Below are 17840 nucleotides of genomic sequence, written 5' to 3'. Positions count from 1 at the left end.
CCCCTTGGGCACCTTACTCAGGTAATTACCATATTAAAAAAAGAGATTTTCTAGACGAAGGACAACACTTAGGGTAGTAATACTAGTATATTTTAATACAAAACGGGCAGAATGATGTGATGATGTTAAAAGCTCTGTCACTAAAATCCAGGTGACAAAATCCCTTTAAATACCTAAGTGCGCCTTATGGGGAGGTGCATCTTAAAGGGCGAAAAATACTGTATTTTATACAAAATCTGTTAAGCTTTGGTAAAAAAAAAAAAAAAAAAGATTAAACATGAAAATCTGTGTTTACAAGCTTAAAATTGCAAATACTTTACTTAGTTTGCTCTAGTTGTCTGCCACTGGTTTTGCGTGCCCCCACTGCTATCATTGCTACTTTGTCAGCTGGTGTGACATCCATAGTGGCACCAAGTCAGGTGCCAGCTGAACCAATAGAAGATGATGTTACTATGGACAGACTATCATCTTAACTGTAACTCTACTATAATTAAAGAAATTATCAGAATAAAAAATAAATTTTGCATGATAACAAAAACACTATGCATTGCCATCTGTTGAAAAAAGTACACAAAATGCCATAACGAACAGTCCTTGAATTCATAGGGTTCATTGTTGATGAATTTTCCCATATCACAGAATAGTTTCCTCTATTATCTCGCTTCCAATCTCTTTTTTATCTAAAGTTTCTTTAACCAGGGATACCAACGTTGAGACTGCTGTTTTGGGATCAAGTAGTTTTAGCAGGGGTATCCTCATGTTCTTCTCTTTGAGGATTCGACTCTGTAATGTCATAGCTGACATCGAGTCAATCCCTAGAGAACTGAGAAGAGTACTCATAGTGATGTCACTTGGGCTGACTCCTGTGAGTTCAGTAATTACTAACAAAATATAATCTTCACATGTTTCATTGTTACTATTGGAAGAATGGTTTTCTTTTGATGTTTGCTCCCAACTACTCATGTCTCCTATTATCACACTGTAGAATCGTTTTTTTACTGCTGGAATTTGAGACATCTGGTTTTCATACATGGTTTTAAAGTTAAATTTGGCTATTGCTTGACTTGAATTATTTAGTTGAAGACATGTCTTCAGATGCTCATGAATTTCCACAATGCTAAAAAGAAGTGCTCCCTTTGCTTCTAAGATTTTATGCACATGAAGCTGATTGGTAAGTACTCCAAGATTGAGGCCACCCCAACTGATCGATTGTCCACAAAGGCCCATATTCCTTCTATATTGGCAGAAGATATCTAGGAAGGAGTTGGCAGCAGCATAATTTGCTTGACCTGCATTTCCAACAAATGAAGCAGTAGACGAATAGCAAACAAAATAGTCAAGTTTCATGTTTAATGTGGCAAGGTGAAGATTCACAACTCCATTGACTTTGGGGCTAAGAACTTTCTCAAACAGGGACAAGTTTAGATTCTGCAAAATCCTATCATTATAAACAACAGCACTGTGAAAGATGCCTCTCACTGGGACATTTGGAAATATTAATTTTATGAAATCAATGGCTTTTTTTACTTCTGAGTAATGGGAAATGTCACATTGTATATTGATTATCTTGGTACTTTCTGTTTGATTCTGAATTTCTGCTAACTGCTGTTCTGTTTCAGAGGGTGGTTTTCTTCTGGACAGGATCACTATGTGGCCCCCACCATTATTCCCAATAAATTTCACAGTTTCAAATCCAAGACCAGTCAGACCACCCGTGACAATGTAAACAGCTTTATATTTGAAGAGCATTGGATTGGGTGCTGATATTGGTATCAATGAGACAGTACTATTGTCTAGCTCAATTATAGGTAAGGACTGGGTGGTAAAGTAGCTGGTTTCTCCACTAAAACAGCCAGATTCTTTCCTTGATAGTTGGATCAAATGTTTTGGAATGATAATGGTGTTTAATGAAGTAATGGAATAAAGCCACTTATGCAGATTTTTTGCATGCTTTTGTAAATATGCCTTCCGGAAAATGGCAGAAATATCAAGCAAGTGGACATAAAAATCTTGACTGCTAAGAATTATATTTTGCCAGTTCTTAAAATTCTTATGATCAGTTATAGAAACCACATCTTTGAGGAGTGGTAGTGCATTAAGAACCTCTCTAGAGACATCTCCTACTGTCGGAAGAATAACCATTGAAGTGCACTGCTTATCAACCTCCCTACTTCCAACAGATATTACAGTTTCCCATCCACTCTGTTTTGCTGTCTTGGACAAAACTCTGCATAAGACTGAGTTTACATCAGATGTTAAAATAGCGAGTTTAGACTTATTCTTTGCACGTGGTAGTTGATTGTGCAAAATTTCCCAGGCTAAGACAAAGAATGAGATGCAAGGAGCACTTTTTATCACTGGAGCTTTTTTGACTAAGTAGCAAACATTTTCTGAAAGAGTGACTTTAGAGGTTGCTGTTATTGGATAGCATGCGGCAACTCGATCACCAACTTGAATTTTTTTAACACATTTGCCAACGGCAGTCACAATACCAGCAAAATCCAGAGCAACAAGCTCATGCTTATCACTAGTCAAAGAGTTCCAGTACAAAGCATTCCCATATTTCCAACTTGAAAGGCTAATAGGAAAATAATCATCTGTGTGGATGCAAATTTTATCAACACAAATCTCCAAGTCTTTGCTTTTAAGGTCAGATAATTTGCGATTAGACTGTTCAGCAGAAATGTTAGTTACCGTATAAGGCTCTGAAGTGTAAAGGGTGAAATTATCAGTTTTCTCTAAAGAATCTATCTTTCGTGTTCTCTTTTCAGTCTCAGTGAAAATTATTTCATTGTCATAAACAGAGCCTTCATTAATCCAGATCTCTGGATGGTCCTCTGGATTATAATTATGAAGAACCTGGGCTAGTGCCTTAACATCTTGGGGACTTGTGGAGCTAATGTCAATCAGCTGAAATGTTATGTCAGGCATTTCAAAGAGACAAGCTCTTGTCATTCCAACAAATGCAAATCCAGGGTTAATATTATCCACCGTGCTGTCTACTGTTCTGAATGTCACTGTACGGATAGAAGGCATAGAGGACTTTTTTCTCACTGCTAAAATCAGCTGTCTATAGATGTCACAGCATTTTGCTAGATATTGTGTAAGGTTACTTGAAATATCGTCAGATAACCTTTGGATTCCCCACATAAACACAACATCAGTGCAGTCACTATTGAGAAGCTTTTGTGCCTGAAAATCTGAATCCCAGCTGTTGAACATAATATAGTTAGGTTCATTTGGCATATACTTTGATACTTTTTCACCTATTCCAATAGTGTCAGAAAAAATTAACATTTTTGGCTCATTTTCTGGAATATGACTGGGTTGTGAACATTGTGTCCATTTAACTTGGTAAAAAGTTTTCACTTGTTTGTTCTCTGTTTGTTTTAGAAATGACAACTTAGCACTTTTTATTTCTACTAAAATTGAACCAGTGTTGTCTGCAAAACATCCACAAAACTCAATGTACTTCTCTGTTGTTTTTATTGTTTTCATGTAGATGATCATTTCTTCTTGAAGAGGCTGTAGAATCGTTAAACTTCCAATGGATGATGGGAAGATCACTGATTCTTTTGTTCTCGATCCCACACAAACTCCCATTTGAAGAAAGCAGTCTAAAATGACTGGATGGATGTGGTACTCATACATTGCTTCTCTGACTTCTTCACTCACTTTCAGTCTGGCAATCCCTTCTTTGAGATCATTTCCATAATGAACATCACCCAGATGCTTGTAACTTTTCCCGTATTCAAATCCAAGTGTAGAGAGCTGCTCATAAATCCTTTCAGTTTTGAAAATAGAGGTACATCTACTAAATATCTGTTCAACTGAGATCCTTTTTACTGTGTTTGCTATAGAGTTATGCTTTAGGAGTTGCCCACTTGCAAAAATGTGTGATGTTAGAACTTCAAAATGAGTTACTTTGCCTTCTTGGTGTAGCTTGATTTTCAGGTCAACAGAGTCTTGGTGAAGAACACAAGGGTTGGAAAATGTTACACTGATTTCTAAAGAACTTAAAGGGGGTTTAGGTTTGAAGCTCATAGATGCAGCTGCTAATCCAAGTTCTACATAGAATGCACCTGGAATGAGGGCAGAACCCCAGTTTGTATGTTCATAGACATAGGGTGTACTGGTTTTAGATACTGTACATTGGAAGTCGGTGAAATCCTCACTCAAGCTACGAATTAATGGGTGGTTAGGACTGGATGCTGTTTGATTCCCCTGTCTAATTTTTTCATATCTGATATCTTGTTTGATGTGATCAAATTGATATCTTGGAATTATAGATGGAGATGATTTATATGCGTCAAAAACATTACACCACTCAGGATTGTATCCTTGTGTAAAAAGTGCAATCAGCATGGAAAAGATGGTCTCATACTCTTTATTGGGCTGTAAAGCAGGTAATACTGTTGTGTTGGGGCCTAACGTTTCAATTATGTTCCTTTGTAGTGCTCTCCGAGGGCCTATTTCAATAAAAAGAGTGTTTTCTTTATCTCTTGCTGAAGCTTCTATAGCTTGTTGAAAGGCAACTGATTCACGAATATTTTTAGCCCAGTAATCACCAGTGGTGAAATCTCCTTTGGATGCAGGCTTTCCGGTCACTGTTGATATAATATCAACATGAATATCTTTTCCCTGTAAATCTTTCAACATCTCTTTTATCTCATTCAATATAGGATCCATCATGTGGCTGTGGTATGCAGCAGGGACATCAAGTATATGCAGAAATATATTATTTTCATTGTATTTCTTGGTCAGTTCCCCTTGCAGATGTTTTATTGAAAAAGTGTCACCTGACAATGTGCATGAAGTAGGACTGTTATAAGCAGCAATACATACTTTTCCCTTGTATAACTGAATTATTTTTGATATTTCCATCACGAGTATATTTCCAACTACCAACATAAGTCCCCCAACAGCTTTGCATTGCAGTGTGCTCCTATAATATATAATTTTTACAGCATCTTCAAGTGAAATAAGTCCAGAACAATGTGCTGCCGCAACTTCTCCAACTGAATGGCCCACAGTGCAGTTTGGCCTTACCCCCCAGTGTTTTAGGAGAGCTACTAATGACACCTGAATTGTAAAGAGCAACAACTGTGCCACATCTGGTCTTGAGAAATCATCAAACTCTTCCTGTAACAACTGCAAAACAGAAATGGAGGTGTAAGACTGAATCAACTTATCAACTGCCATACATGTTGTCCTGAACACTGGCTCATGTTCAAGTAACATCTTACACATCCCTTTATAAAGGACTCCATTACCACAGAATACAAACACAATATGAGGGCTGGATGTAGCTATAAGGGGGTATTTGCTCACAGTTTGTAACTGTTGATGCAAATGAGTTAATGAAGAGGCCATAAATCCTATTCTGTTGTTGTAATTTAAATGACTTCTCCTGCAAGCTGCTGTGTAGACCAGGTTCTCCAGAGTTAAGGATGTTGTGCTGCCTAATGCTATTTTTGTGTCTTCGATACACAGTTGAAGGGATTTGCTTGAGGCTGCAGATAATATAAATATGTCAACTGATCGTTTTGAGTGATATTTGGGATATTCTTGCTTATTTTGTTTGATAACAACATGAACATTAGTTCCTCCAAACCCAAAACAATTTATTCCTGCCATTCTTCCAAATTTGATGTCCTCCTGCCACTTTTTTAAGTTCTGGTTGGAATTTCTAGTTTTGATTCACCAATCATTTTGATGCCATTTTCTTTAGAATAATGTAGAGATGGAGGGATTATTTCATAATGCATCATGAGAAGAACCTTTATTAAGCCAGCAACTCCAGCAGCAGATTCAGTGTGACCTATGTTTCCTTTAACGGATCCAATCTTTAGGGGCTTCATTCCATTCCTTTTTTTCCCAATGATATTTCCTAAGCTGGCAGCTTCTGTTGGGTCACCAATTCTTGTTCCAGTACCATGAGCCTCAATGTGTTGCACAGAACATGGATCTATCTTGCTATAGATGTGTTGCAATACATATTCCTGCTGATCTTGAGATGGCCTTGTGATGGGTGATACTGAGTGTCCATCTTGGTTTATTGCACTTGCACTTATAAGTCCCCAGACTTTACAGTATTCTTCTTTAGCCTATGAAATGTTAAAATGAAGGAGATGTTACCAAGTGTTAAACAAAATATTCACAGCCAAATAGAAATGCGGACACGGATAATAGCATGTGCACCAAATGTCCAGTGAACATGATGAAAACAGGTGTCAAACCAAAACATTGGTTACTGTAGGGAAAGCAGTCATGATAAAGCATTATTTCAAGAGTAACTGCCATTTTAGGTCGTTTTTCAGATATTTTTAGCATGACTTTCCTCTGGAATCTTCCTGTAATTGTCATCTTTTTCAGGGGTTGTGGGCCGAGACTAGCTGGTTTAATGTATGTCCAGACATAGGAGGTGCTGAAACAGGAAAATCTTTTCCCTTACACTCTGCAGCGCAACCTCAAAATCCGCAGCAGTAATGAAGGACAATACATACCAGAACTAGCAGTATAAATGTGAATGCAGCAGTTAAGACAGTAAATCACTTACAAACCTGCAATACTCTGCAGCATCCCCTCCCTTCTCTTCCCCCTCCTCCATTCTTTCTCCATAGACGTCTATTTAATCTGATCTTCCAGTGAGCAAGCAGCCTTTCTTCACTGAAGATAGGTCTGAACAGTGAATTATAGAATTAGGAAAAGAAGAGGGAAGCAGGATAAGAGCCTGATAAGAGAAGGAAGTAACTTTTCTATGAAATAATAATTAAATAAAAATTACTTCATTTAAAGTGACGCGTAGGTGAAACGTTAGAGTCAGGAGTCAAGTGGTGGAGCTCAATAAAAGTGATCTTGCTGAAGACTTGTAGAAAATATTGAGTCAGCCAACAATCCATACCTTTTTGAAAGGTTTTAGTAGAACAATGCCGCATCCTTCTCCTCTTCCGTATCCATCTGCTCTATTAGAGAAAGGTTTACTGGTTCCATCAGCGGATAGCATCTTTGCCTTACAAAGGGAAACGAAGATGCGAGGTTCGATGATACAGCTGACACCACCACATATCGCCATCTCACAATCACCTTTTAAATGTACAGAAAGAAATACATGTATGAATTAAATCCTGTTGAAAAATAAATATACATATGAACAATACTGTCCTTATTTGTCACACTGAAGTGTTTCTGATCTTTAAAGTAAATGACCACTGACTTTAGGTGAGGCTAGAAAGAATGTTTTATGAAATCCTGAATGAGTAGCTAAATGGTCATGTGAGGTAGTTAGGTACTTGCACATAACTATAAATGTCCACATATTTCCACAGCAATTCAAGATAAAAAGAAAATAAAGTTCTAATTCTAATCATGCTGCATCACATTGTGGACCTATTGACTTCAGTGGGTCTGTGGTCTCCGCATGTTGCAGGGAAGTATAATAAGTTCTATATTTTGGATCATAGCCATGTGGTTTGCCAACTGTGAAATATTAACAATTGTGAGAATGCCCCCGAATTGCCTCTTGCATTCTCTAAGTGCAAAAGTACGGCCCATACAAGGTAGAATTTTCACCTTACCCTAGCAATATTCGTAGCCATGGTAAAATCTGCTTTTAACACACAGTCATCGTACACTGTGCTGTAGATCTGCCATTGATTCCACCCTGACAACCCGCACTCCCACGATCAGCTGTGTCAGTGTAGCTTCGACCAGGGGCAGACTGGCCTTAACCTTACAGGAAAATTTCTCTTTGGGCCAGTGCCTAGTGGGCCACCGAGCCCTCCTCCTGGCTACAGCTGGTTACCTAACAATCTGATGCTCTCAGTAGTAATTAATGCTTGGGGCATCCGGTACTGTACTTATGAGCATTGCTGGTAACTGCAGATACCCTCTTGAATTGAACTGTACTGCACTGAGATAGCATTATTTTGTGCTGCACTGTGGTATTTGATTCTGCTGGGGTGGCATTGTGTTCTGCACTACGGTATTGCTGGCCTCAACTACTTCGGCTGACCCTGCCTACTTCTGTGGAACCTCTGTCAATTTGGTCATGCCTACAACAAAGATCCTCTTTTAGTGTTTTTTCTGTGGCCACTTTAAGCTTCCAATCCCCCATTGGCTCAAGTACAGGAAGTCAGTGCTGGAACTACACAATTCTGTCCACACTCCTCTGCATGGTGCTTGTAACTTCAGCTCTGCTACTATTCACTTCAATGGGAGCAGCGCTACAGTAACCAGCTCTGCCCACTTTTTAAGGATGGAGCTGTGTAGTTCAGACTCCGGTGCTACTCTGAAATAGCTGACTGTCTTGGGTGTGTGGTGTTGGACCCCTGGTGATCTGATATTGAGGATATATGCTGAGGATAGGCAATCAATAGTAAAGGAGTAGGCAAACCCCTTTAGGCTTTTACATACAAAATAATAGCAGGCACTCCCCCACCTGAAATAACCCGGTGCAGTACAGGGCAGTAAAAATCTCAATGATTTATTAGTAAAAAAATAAATACAATATATAATGTCAGCAGGGCCCTTTCTGTTATTAATTAATAAAAATACATGAAACAATTAATAATTTGTTCATAAAACACTTATTGTGAGATATATCATATCAGTTCACTGTTCCCTAGGTAGTCAATGCTGGGTGAACTGATAGTTCACAGCTATTTAGACCAGGAGGCTGCTTTCATATAAATCACACAATGTTTCCACTTGATGAAGTAGTATATAACAAGTCACATAAGAGCAATTAACTTTTACCACTTCCCATACAGAAGACCGCTTTGAAGTAGATTTTCTTTTATGACCGGCTGTTAGTCAATGGATACAAACTTGCGGCTGATACGGTGTCTCCCCCCTCCAGGCACGCCACGTGTTTTCCTCACTTAGCTCAGGGACCTCCAAGGCCAGTTCACAGATGGAAGCACAGAGATATGCAAGTGCTGCTAACAGTTGGCAATGCACAGATATTTACGTGCAAGCCATGCTGATCAGATGCGGATCACACTCAGTATTCAGGGGGTGGATTTGCACGGGTATATTTAATCTATTTCATTTAATGCTTGTGTGTGTTGTTAAAAGATATCGACAGTTTCTACTATAACAGTGACATCTACAGCACCCCACCCCTTAACACTGAGCCCCCCACAGTGCCCTTTCCCTTAAAATGGGACCTCCACAGCAGCCCACCCCCTTAACAGTGACATCCACAGCCCCCACCCTTAACACTGAGCCCCCCACAGTGCCCTTTGCCTTAAAATGGGACCTCCACAGCAGCCCACCCCCTTAACTTTGACCTTAAGCAGCCTGCCCCTTTAACAGGGAGTTACACAGCACCCCACCCCCTTGACAGTGACGTCCACAGGGGCCCGCCCCCATAACAGTGACCTCTACAACACCCTCCCCTTAACACTGACCAGAGACTTAGGCTACAGTCCCCTTAACTGACCACCATTCCCAGCCCCTTTAACAGTGACTGCCACAGTACCCCGTTCCCTTAACAGTGACCTACACTGTACCCTGCCCCTTTAACAGTGACCTCCACAGAGCTCTGTTCCCTTAAAATGTGACTTCCAAAACACCCCACCCCTTTAACTGTGATCTCTACAGCACCCCACCCCTTAGCCCCTTAAGGACTCAGCCCTATTTCACCTTAAGGACTTATCCAGGCCATTCTGAGATTGTTTTTTCGTCACATATTGTACCTCATGACACTGGTAAAATGAAGTCAAAAAATTAATTTTTTTGCATAAAAAAATACCTAATTTACCAAAAATGTTGAAAGATTTGCAAATTTCAAAGTTTCAGTTTCTCTACTTCTGTAATACATAGTAATACCCCAAAAAATTGTGATGACTTTACATTCCCCATATGTCTACTTCATGTTTGAATTATTTTGGTAATGATATTTTTTTGGGGGGGGATGTTACAAGGCTTAGAAGTTTAGAAGCAAATCTTGAAATTTTTCAGAAATTTGCAAAAAAACAATTTTTAGGGACCAGTTCAGGTCTGAAGTCACTTTGCGAGGCTTACATAATAGAAACCGCCCAAAAATGACCCCATTCTGTAAACTACACCCCTCAAGGTATTCAAAACTAATTTTACAAACTTCGTTAACCCTTTAGGTGTTGCACAAGAGTTATTGGCAAATGGGGATGAAATTTGAGAATTTCATTTTTTTGCCTAATTTTCCATTTTAACCCATTTTTTCCACTAACAAAGCAAGGGTTAACAGCCTTGTATCTTTATTGCCCTGACTCTGCCGTTTACAGAAACACCCCATATGTGGCCGTAAACTACTGTACGGCTACACAGCCGTATGGTTTTTGGAAGCCAGATTTTGCTGGACTGGTTTTTTTACACCATGTCCCATTTGAAGCCCCCCCTGATGCACCCCTAGAGTAGAAACTCCATAAAAGTGACCCCATGTAAGAAACTACACCCCTTAAGGTATTCAAAACTTATTTTACAAACTTTGTTAACCCATTAGGTGTTGCACAAGATTTAATGGAAAATAGAGATACAATTTCAAAATTTAACTTTTTGGGCAGATTTTCCATTTTAATATTTTTTTTCCAGTTACAAAGCAAGGGTTAACAGCCAAACAAAACTCGTTATTTATGGCCCTGATTCTGTAGTTTACAGAAACACCCCATATGTGGTCGTAAACTGCTATATGGGCACACGACAGGGCACAGAAGGAAAGGAATGCCATAAGGTTTTTGGAAGGCAGATTTTGCTGGACTGAATTTTTTTTGACACCATGTCCCATTTGAAGCCCCCTGATGGACCCCTAGAGTAGAAACTCCAAAAAAGTTACCCTATTTTAGAAACTACGGGATAGGGTGGCAGTTTTGTTGGTACTAGTTTAGGGTGCATATGATTTTTGGTTGCTCTATATTACACTTTTTGTGCGGCAAAGTAACAAGAAATAGCTTTTTGGGCACTTTTTTTGTTATTTACAACATTAATCTGACAGGTTAGATCGGTGATACCTAATATGTATACAATTTTTTTTATTTATGTAAGTTTTATACAATGACTTCATTTTTAAAATCAAAAAAATGTTTTAGTGTCTCCATAGTCTAAGAGCCATAGTTTTTTTTAGTTTTTGGGCGATTATCTTAAGTAGGGTCTCATTTTTTGTGGGATAAGATGACGGTTTGATTGGCACTATTTTGGGGTGCATATGACTTTTTGATCGCTTGCTATTACACTTTTTGTGATGTAAGATGACAAAAAATTGCTTTTTTTACACCGTTTAAATTTTTTTACGGTGGTCACCTGAGGGGTTAGGTCATGTGATATTTTTATATTTTTTTCAGTTTTTGGGCGATTATCTTGGGTAGGGTATGATTTTTGCGGGATGAGATGACAGTTTTATTGGTACTATTTTGGCGTACATGTGACTTTTTTTATCACTTTTATTACCTTTTTTGGGAAGTAAGGTGGGCAAAATTTCAATTTTCTCATAGTTTTTTTTTTATGGCGTTCACCGTGCGGGGAAAGTAACATGACCGTTTTATAGATCAGGTCGTTACGGACGCGGCGATACCTAATATGTGTAGTGAATTTTATTTTTTTCATTTTTATTCAGTGATAAATGTGTTTTTTTATTTTAACTTTTTCACTTTTTTTGAATTTTTTTTGACCCAGTACCCTATATAGTGTTTTGTACTGTATTTTACTTACACATAGATCTGTTCAGCACCATGGACAGCAGGATGCCTGAGAAGGCGTCCTGTTGCCATGGGAACCTTCCCCGTCTGCTCAGTTGTGGCCACAACTTCGCAGACGGGGAAGGGTAAGGAGGGGGGCTCCCTACCTCTGTCACCCCATCCTGTCTGGGGGCTGCAAAGGCACATTCAGGGGGTGGATTTGCACGGGTATATTTAATCTATTTCATTTAATGCTTGTATGTGTTGTTAAAAGATATCAACAGTTTCTACTATAACAGTGACATCTACAGCACCCCACCCCTTAACACTGAGCCCCCCACAGTGCCCTTTCCCTTAAAATGGGACCTCCACAGCAGCCTACCCCCTTAACAGTGACATCCACAGCCCCCACCCTTAACACTGAGCCCCCCACAGTGCCCTTTGCCTTAAAATGGGACCTCCACAGCAGCCCACCCCCTTAACTTTGACCTTAAGCAGCCTGCCCCTTTAACAGGGAGTTACACAGCACCCCACCCCCTTGACAGTGACGTCCACAGGGGCCCGCCCCCATAACAGTGACCTCTACAACACCCTCCCCTTAACACTGACCAGAGACTTAGGCTACAGTCCCCTTAACTGACCACCATTCCCAGCCCCTTTAACAGTGACTGCCACAGTACCCCGTTCCCTTAACAGTGACCTACACTGTACCCTGCCCCTTTAACAGTGACCTCCACAGAGCTCTGTTCCCTTAAAATGTGACTTCCAAAACACCCCACCCCTTTAACTGTGATCTCTACAGCACCCCACCCCTTAGCCCCTTAAGGACTCAGCCCTATTTCACCTTAAGGACTTATCCAGGCCATTCTGAGATTGTTTTTTCGTCACATATTGTACCTCATGACACTGGTAAAATGAAGTCAAAAAATTAATTTTTTTGCATAAAAAAATACCTAATTTACCAAAAATGTTGAAAGATTTGCAAATTTCAAAGTTTCAGTTTCTCTACTTCTGTAATACCCCAAAAAATTGTGATGACTTTACATTCCCCATATGTCTACTTCATGTTTGTATTATTTTGGTAATGATATTTTTTTTGGGGGGGATGTTACAAGGCTTAGAAGTTTAGAAGCAAATCTTGAAATTTTACCAGATGCCTGAGAAGGCGTCCTGTTGCCATGGGAACCTTCCCCGTCTGCTCAGTTGTGGCCACAACTTTGCAGACGGGGAAGGGTAAGGAGGGGGGCTCCCTACCTCTGTCACCCCATCCTGTCTGGGGGCTGCAAAGGCACAGCAGCCCCCCGATGGGAGAGGGAGGGAGCTCCATGACCCTGACAGTTAACCTTTTCGGTATGGAAAGGGTTAAACGGCTGACATCTGCACAGATGTCAGCCGTTTATACCAGAGTGTCAGCAATGTGCTGACACCCTGGTATACCCACTGAACACCAATGAATTTTCAAGAGGAGGCGGGCGGGGGATCGCGATCCCACCTGCCGCACCGCCCGCCTCCCGCACCGCCCCCGCCGCCCACAACCCCCTCCTGCACCACCCGCCGGCATAAAATTATGCAGGGGGCGTGCAAAATCTATATTTTGGGCACACTAAAGTTTCTGATCCCCGCGGTCAGGGACCGCGGGGTTTGGAAACTGCAGAAAGCGAAGCAAACCGAAGGTCTGAATTGACCTGCGGTTTGCGGTGATCGCTGATATGGGGGGGTCATATGACCCCCCTGGCATTGTGACAGGATGCCGGCTGAATGATTTCAGATGGCATCCTGTTCGGATTAACCCCCGGGGCGCCGCAATAGCGATTTAAACTTAGGATGTACCGGTACGCCCTGAGTCCTTAAGGATTTGGGAAATAGGGCCGCCCTACATCCTTAAGGGGTTAATATACTGACCTCCATAGTGGGCCGTCCCCTTAGCTGTGACCTCACCATTCCCTGCCCCCTTAACAGAGATCTCCACAGTGCCTGCCCCTTTAACAGTGACCTCCACAGCATTCAGCCCCTTAACACTGACCTGCACAGTGGCCACCCCTTTATTAGTGACCTCCACAGTACCCCATCTCCTTAAAAGTGATTTCCACAACACCCCGCTCCCTTAACAGTGGCCTCTACAGCAATCTGCCCTTAACACTGACCTCCATAGCGGACCGTCCTCTTAAATGTGACCTCCACAGCAGCCTGCCCCTAGGGTAGCAGTCCGGTTTTAGGCTGGACAGTCCGGCTTTCAGACTCCCTATCCTCCGTCCAGCGCAGGGCCTGGACAGACACAGGGATGTCCTTTTGAACAGCTCACTCTCAGACAGCAGCACTGTGCTGTCTGAGCGAGAGCTGCAGGGAGAAAGTCACCCTCCCTCCTACCCCTCCAGCTGACAGAAGTTGATTTTTACCTTAATTTTTTCAATCTGCATGGGCTGCTGAGTGGGAGGGGTGTGGTCTAACCGAATCAGAGGTGTGGTGTAACAGGACCTGGGGGCGGGGTTTTTAAGTCCGTCTTTTGAGGGTGGCCTGAATTGCCACCCTACCGGCCCCCTGAACTGTTACCTCCAGAGCACTCCGCTTCCTTAACAGTGTCATCCACAGTGCCCTGCACCTTCAAAGCTGAACTACAGCAGTATAGAAAAATGGCTGGGCTGTTATGGAAACCTGGTGTAAAACTGTATGTATGTGGAGACTAAGGACCTGCGAGATTCTATTGGCTGATAAGGCTCATGTGACTGTGTGTATGGCAGTTGGGATATGAGTGAAAGGCCTCCAGGCTTCTATTGGCTAATGTAGGTCATGTGATGTGCCATATTTGCATTTTTTGGGAATATCTCAGGAACGGTACGTGCTAGAGAGCTGAGACCTGATCTAAAACCTTAATGGGCAACCTGATGTACCTGATGTAAAATGTATCTTAAAGTGCGGATTCCTTTAGCGGACATACACACACACACTCAGCCTATATTAGATTCCAGCCAGTTGTGTTTCGAATGGTAACTAGCTTCTTCCTTAGTGGCCATAGTATGGTTGTAATTTCCTAGTGGTCATTTATAGTATTTGTCCTCAGACTGTGGACTGGGTCCTTTTTGCAGAAAACTCAAAGATATGGGCTGGATTGCAGATTCAGCCAACAAAAAAGTATGATAGAAAACATTGTGATCAGAATAACTTAAATTGTATGGCAATACTAATCATAATAAATAATTTATGAACAAACTTGCATATATTAGCATGCTTTTTCATATGCATTTTCTATGTGTTATCTATGCTTTTTTTGTGCACAATGCGTAATTTCCTCTTATTGCATTTATTATGTATATGGGTTATTCTTGTAAACTTTACATTGTCTAACACTATTTTAAATTAATTATGTAAAATAAACTGAAATATATATATACACTGAAATAATAATAGAAATATAAGCTTTTTTTTTATCACCTACCACTTATAAATGTATCCATGTAGAACTCCCTATTGCCTTATGGACGATCTTATGATAATACTACAAACTAGTGAATTGTAGATATATTATTGTGCAATCATTGTACATAATTCATTGTACACAATTATTGAGCATGGACTGGGAACAGCGGCAGTACAATAATGGGAGAAAATAGACAAATATTGAAAAAAATATATATACATTGTAATGGAGGGTATTACGTTTATTTAGACACATAATTTTTATTTGCAAAAGAGGGGCACTGCCATATATACCAGGTTCTCCCTCAGTTATGCCAACTTATTTGTGGTACAGTGGGACCAAGCAGTCATCACCTGGTACTCTGGTGTCCTTATATAGACAATATATTTTTTATTTGGCAGAAATCTGGAATATTTTTCCTGAAGGATTAAATGATAACACCACGCAACAAAAAAAATAAAAAATGATCTGCTAATGGACAAAAACCATTTGTTGTATACTAAATCGAGTGTGCAAATTACAAATTCGAAGTCAGAATTGTTGTAACACATCATGAAATTTTGCTATGCATAAGTATGCCTAAATGAATGAAGCACTTGGAAAGCATTGAATAATTTTGAACAGAACGAGTTTTACTCCAACAATTACCTGATCTACATCAAAGTTTGCGTAGTAAACTGTGTATGAAAATGTAATGGAATAACAAAATTTCAAAAAGTCTTGTTTTTCTGTTTAAAAGTCTTACTCGAGCAAGGCCCAGTACTGTTAAAAGTGCTTCAGGCATCTGCTTTTGAATTTGTGAACGGTCATATTTTCACATTGCAAAAACCAGCAGTAGTCCCCCATCATGTTGGGATTCCAGCGGCCTTGATATCTGTTCTACATTGTAGAAATATCTTTATGGAACCGCTCTCCATGTTCGTCACTTTTGTGTCCCAAATTTGGTGGGAAAAAGTCAAGATGGGAATGTAAGAAATGCACTTTCAATGACATTCGGCAGCCAAGTTGTTCATATGCTGTAAGCATGTTGTCTACTAATTCAGCATAGTTTGCAGCTCGTCTGTTTCCAAGGAAGTTCTGTAGTACTAGCACAAATGCATCCCAAGCTGCAAGATGCACTCGCTTTGTCAGATTCTTGCGCTGATCACAAGTAGTGTATTTGCCACATATGTAGCAGAAATTGTCTGGATCGTTAACAGATTTGCGTTTATCCATCTTAAGTTTCAAAAATGATAGCACTATAACATATCACTTTATCAAAATCTGTCCAGCTTGCCTTATATACTTACTGCTGACATCAGCCTGAGTGCGTCCGAACAGGTCTGGACATGTCCATTGGAATATGTCCAATATAATGCATTAATATTATAACTGAATAGGCTTTGCATGTATAAATTAAAATCTAGACGTGTCAGGCAAATTCAGAGTTCATATTTGGAATCAGCGCACTAATTTTAGTATAAATCACATGTTTTTCTCTCAGTAGCAAAATCATTGTTGCGCGGTGTAATGTACGAAATTTAAAGTTTACTCCACATATTAGTAGAACTCAAGTGGAATTCCTAGATCTCCTCATTTCAGTTAAAGAATCAAAAATCATCTGTAGTACGTATACAAAAACCTGTAGCTAGGAACAGCTGTATCTTTACTCAAGCTGCCACCTTCCGAGGTGGTGTCACGGCTGAGGATGGGGAAAACCCTCAGCCGTGCGATGACGGAAGATGTTAGTGGCTGCTCGGCCAGGAAGACAGAATTAGGGAGCAGGTCACCTCCTAACGCATCCCTAATCCGACCCTAACTCCTAGCTGCATGAGCCGACCTTGAAGGTAGGAGGGCCCATGCTCAGGAACCTCGGATCTCTACTCACCCTCCGCCGATCCCTGAACTAGGAGCTGGGTAGACCACCTGTTCCTCCTGAATGCGGAGAAACAGGAGTCTAAACTGGCCGAGCTGCAATGGGATGTAACCATAAACAGGCTATGAATATGGCAGGAGAGTGAAAGACTTCCACCTCTACCTGCCACAGACACACTGACTGGATCCCTGGACACAAGTGCTGGCTGTCCACACACAAACATAAAAGGACACAGCACACATAAACACACAGGGACCCAGAACCATAGCTGCAATAATAACAGACACCACATAGACATAAACTTAACATCACATAAACATATAGTATCACAATTTATGACCACAAGGATGTCCCTCACTGGCAGATGGTATATGGGACCAGGAGAGTGCCTCCAGCTACTACAAGGCTGGAGTACCCCCCAGAACTCAGGTCTCAACTGAGGTTAAATAGCCCATGTAGCCACACCCACACAGACACACCCAGTGCACACACACTAGGAAGGGAATTAACCCTTCACACACCAGGGAAGGGAAGACAGCAACTAAAAGGGGAATACACACAATAAACCACCACACAGACAAGGAAAGTGCACACATATAAACCCACGTTGCCAAGTGCAACCGCATGCACTTACAGCACAGCTCAGGCTGCTATACTGTCACGTACAAAGATGTTGCCAGCGGCAACCACATGTGAGGCAACAATCCAGCCGCCCTCACAATGTGATTGACAAAAACCAAACCGCAGGCAACTGCATGCGGATCAGGAGTCACGACCATGACCATGGTCGTGACAGGTGGTTAGTGAATATACCAACTAGCCAGTTCCAACAGTTAAAACGTAACTGTACAGTCAATTCTCAATTTAAGGAGGAAGTGAAAAAACTAACTAATCCATTTATTGAGAAAAACTACCC

At 40.8% G+C, this 17840-nt stretch overlaps 1 protein-coding gene across 1 annotated transcript in view; it reads right to left on the bottom strand.

The window, feature by feature from the left end:
* Positions 1 to 477: 477 nt before the first annotated feature.
* The window catches only part of LOC122939530 (highly reducing polyketide synthase PKS6-like), a 68911-nt gene continuing 51548 nt past the window's right edge, over positions 478 to 17840 (bottom strand). The window contains 3 exon segments of the mRNA XM_044295597.1: positions 478 to 5670; positions 5673 to 6107; positions 6905 to 7086. Of these exon segments, the coding sequence (XP_044151532.1) occupies positions 634 to 5670; positions 5673 to 6107; positions 6905 to 7086 (5654 nt within the window). The 3' untranslated portion in view covers positions 478 to 633.

The sequence above is a fragment of the Bufo gargarizans genome, chromosome 5, assembly GCF_014858855.1.
Source record: "Bufo gargarizans isolate SCDJY-AF-19 chromosome 5, ASM1485885v1, whole genome shotgun sequence".
NCBI lineage: Eukaryota > Metazoa > Chordata > Amphibia > Anura > Bufonidae > Bufo > Bufo gargarizans.
This window is presented reverse-complemented; position numbering and strand designations above follow the sequence as displayed.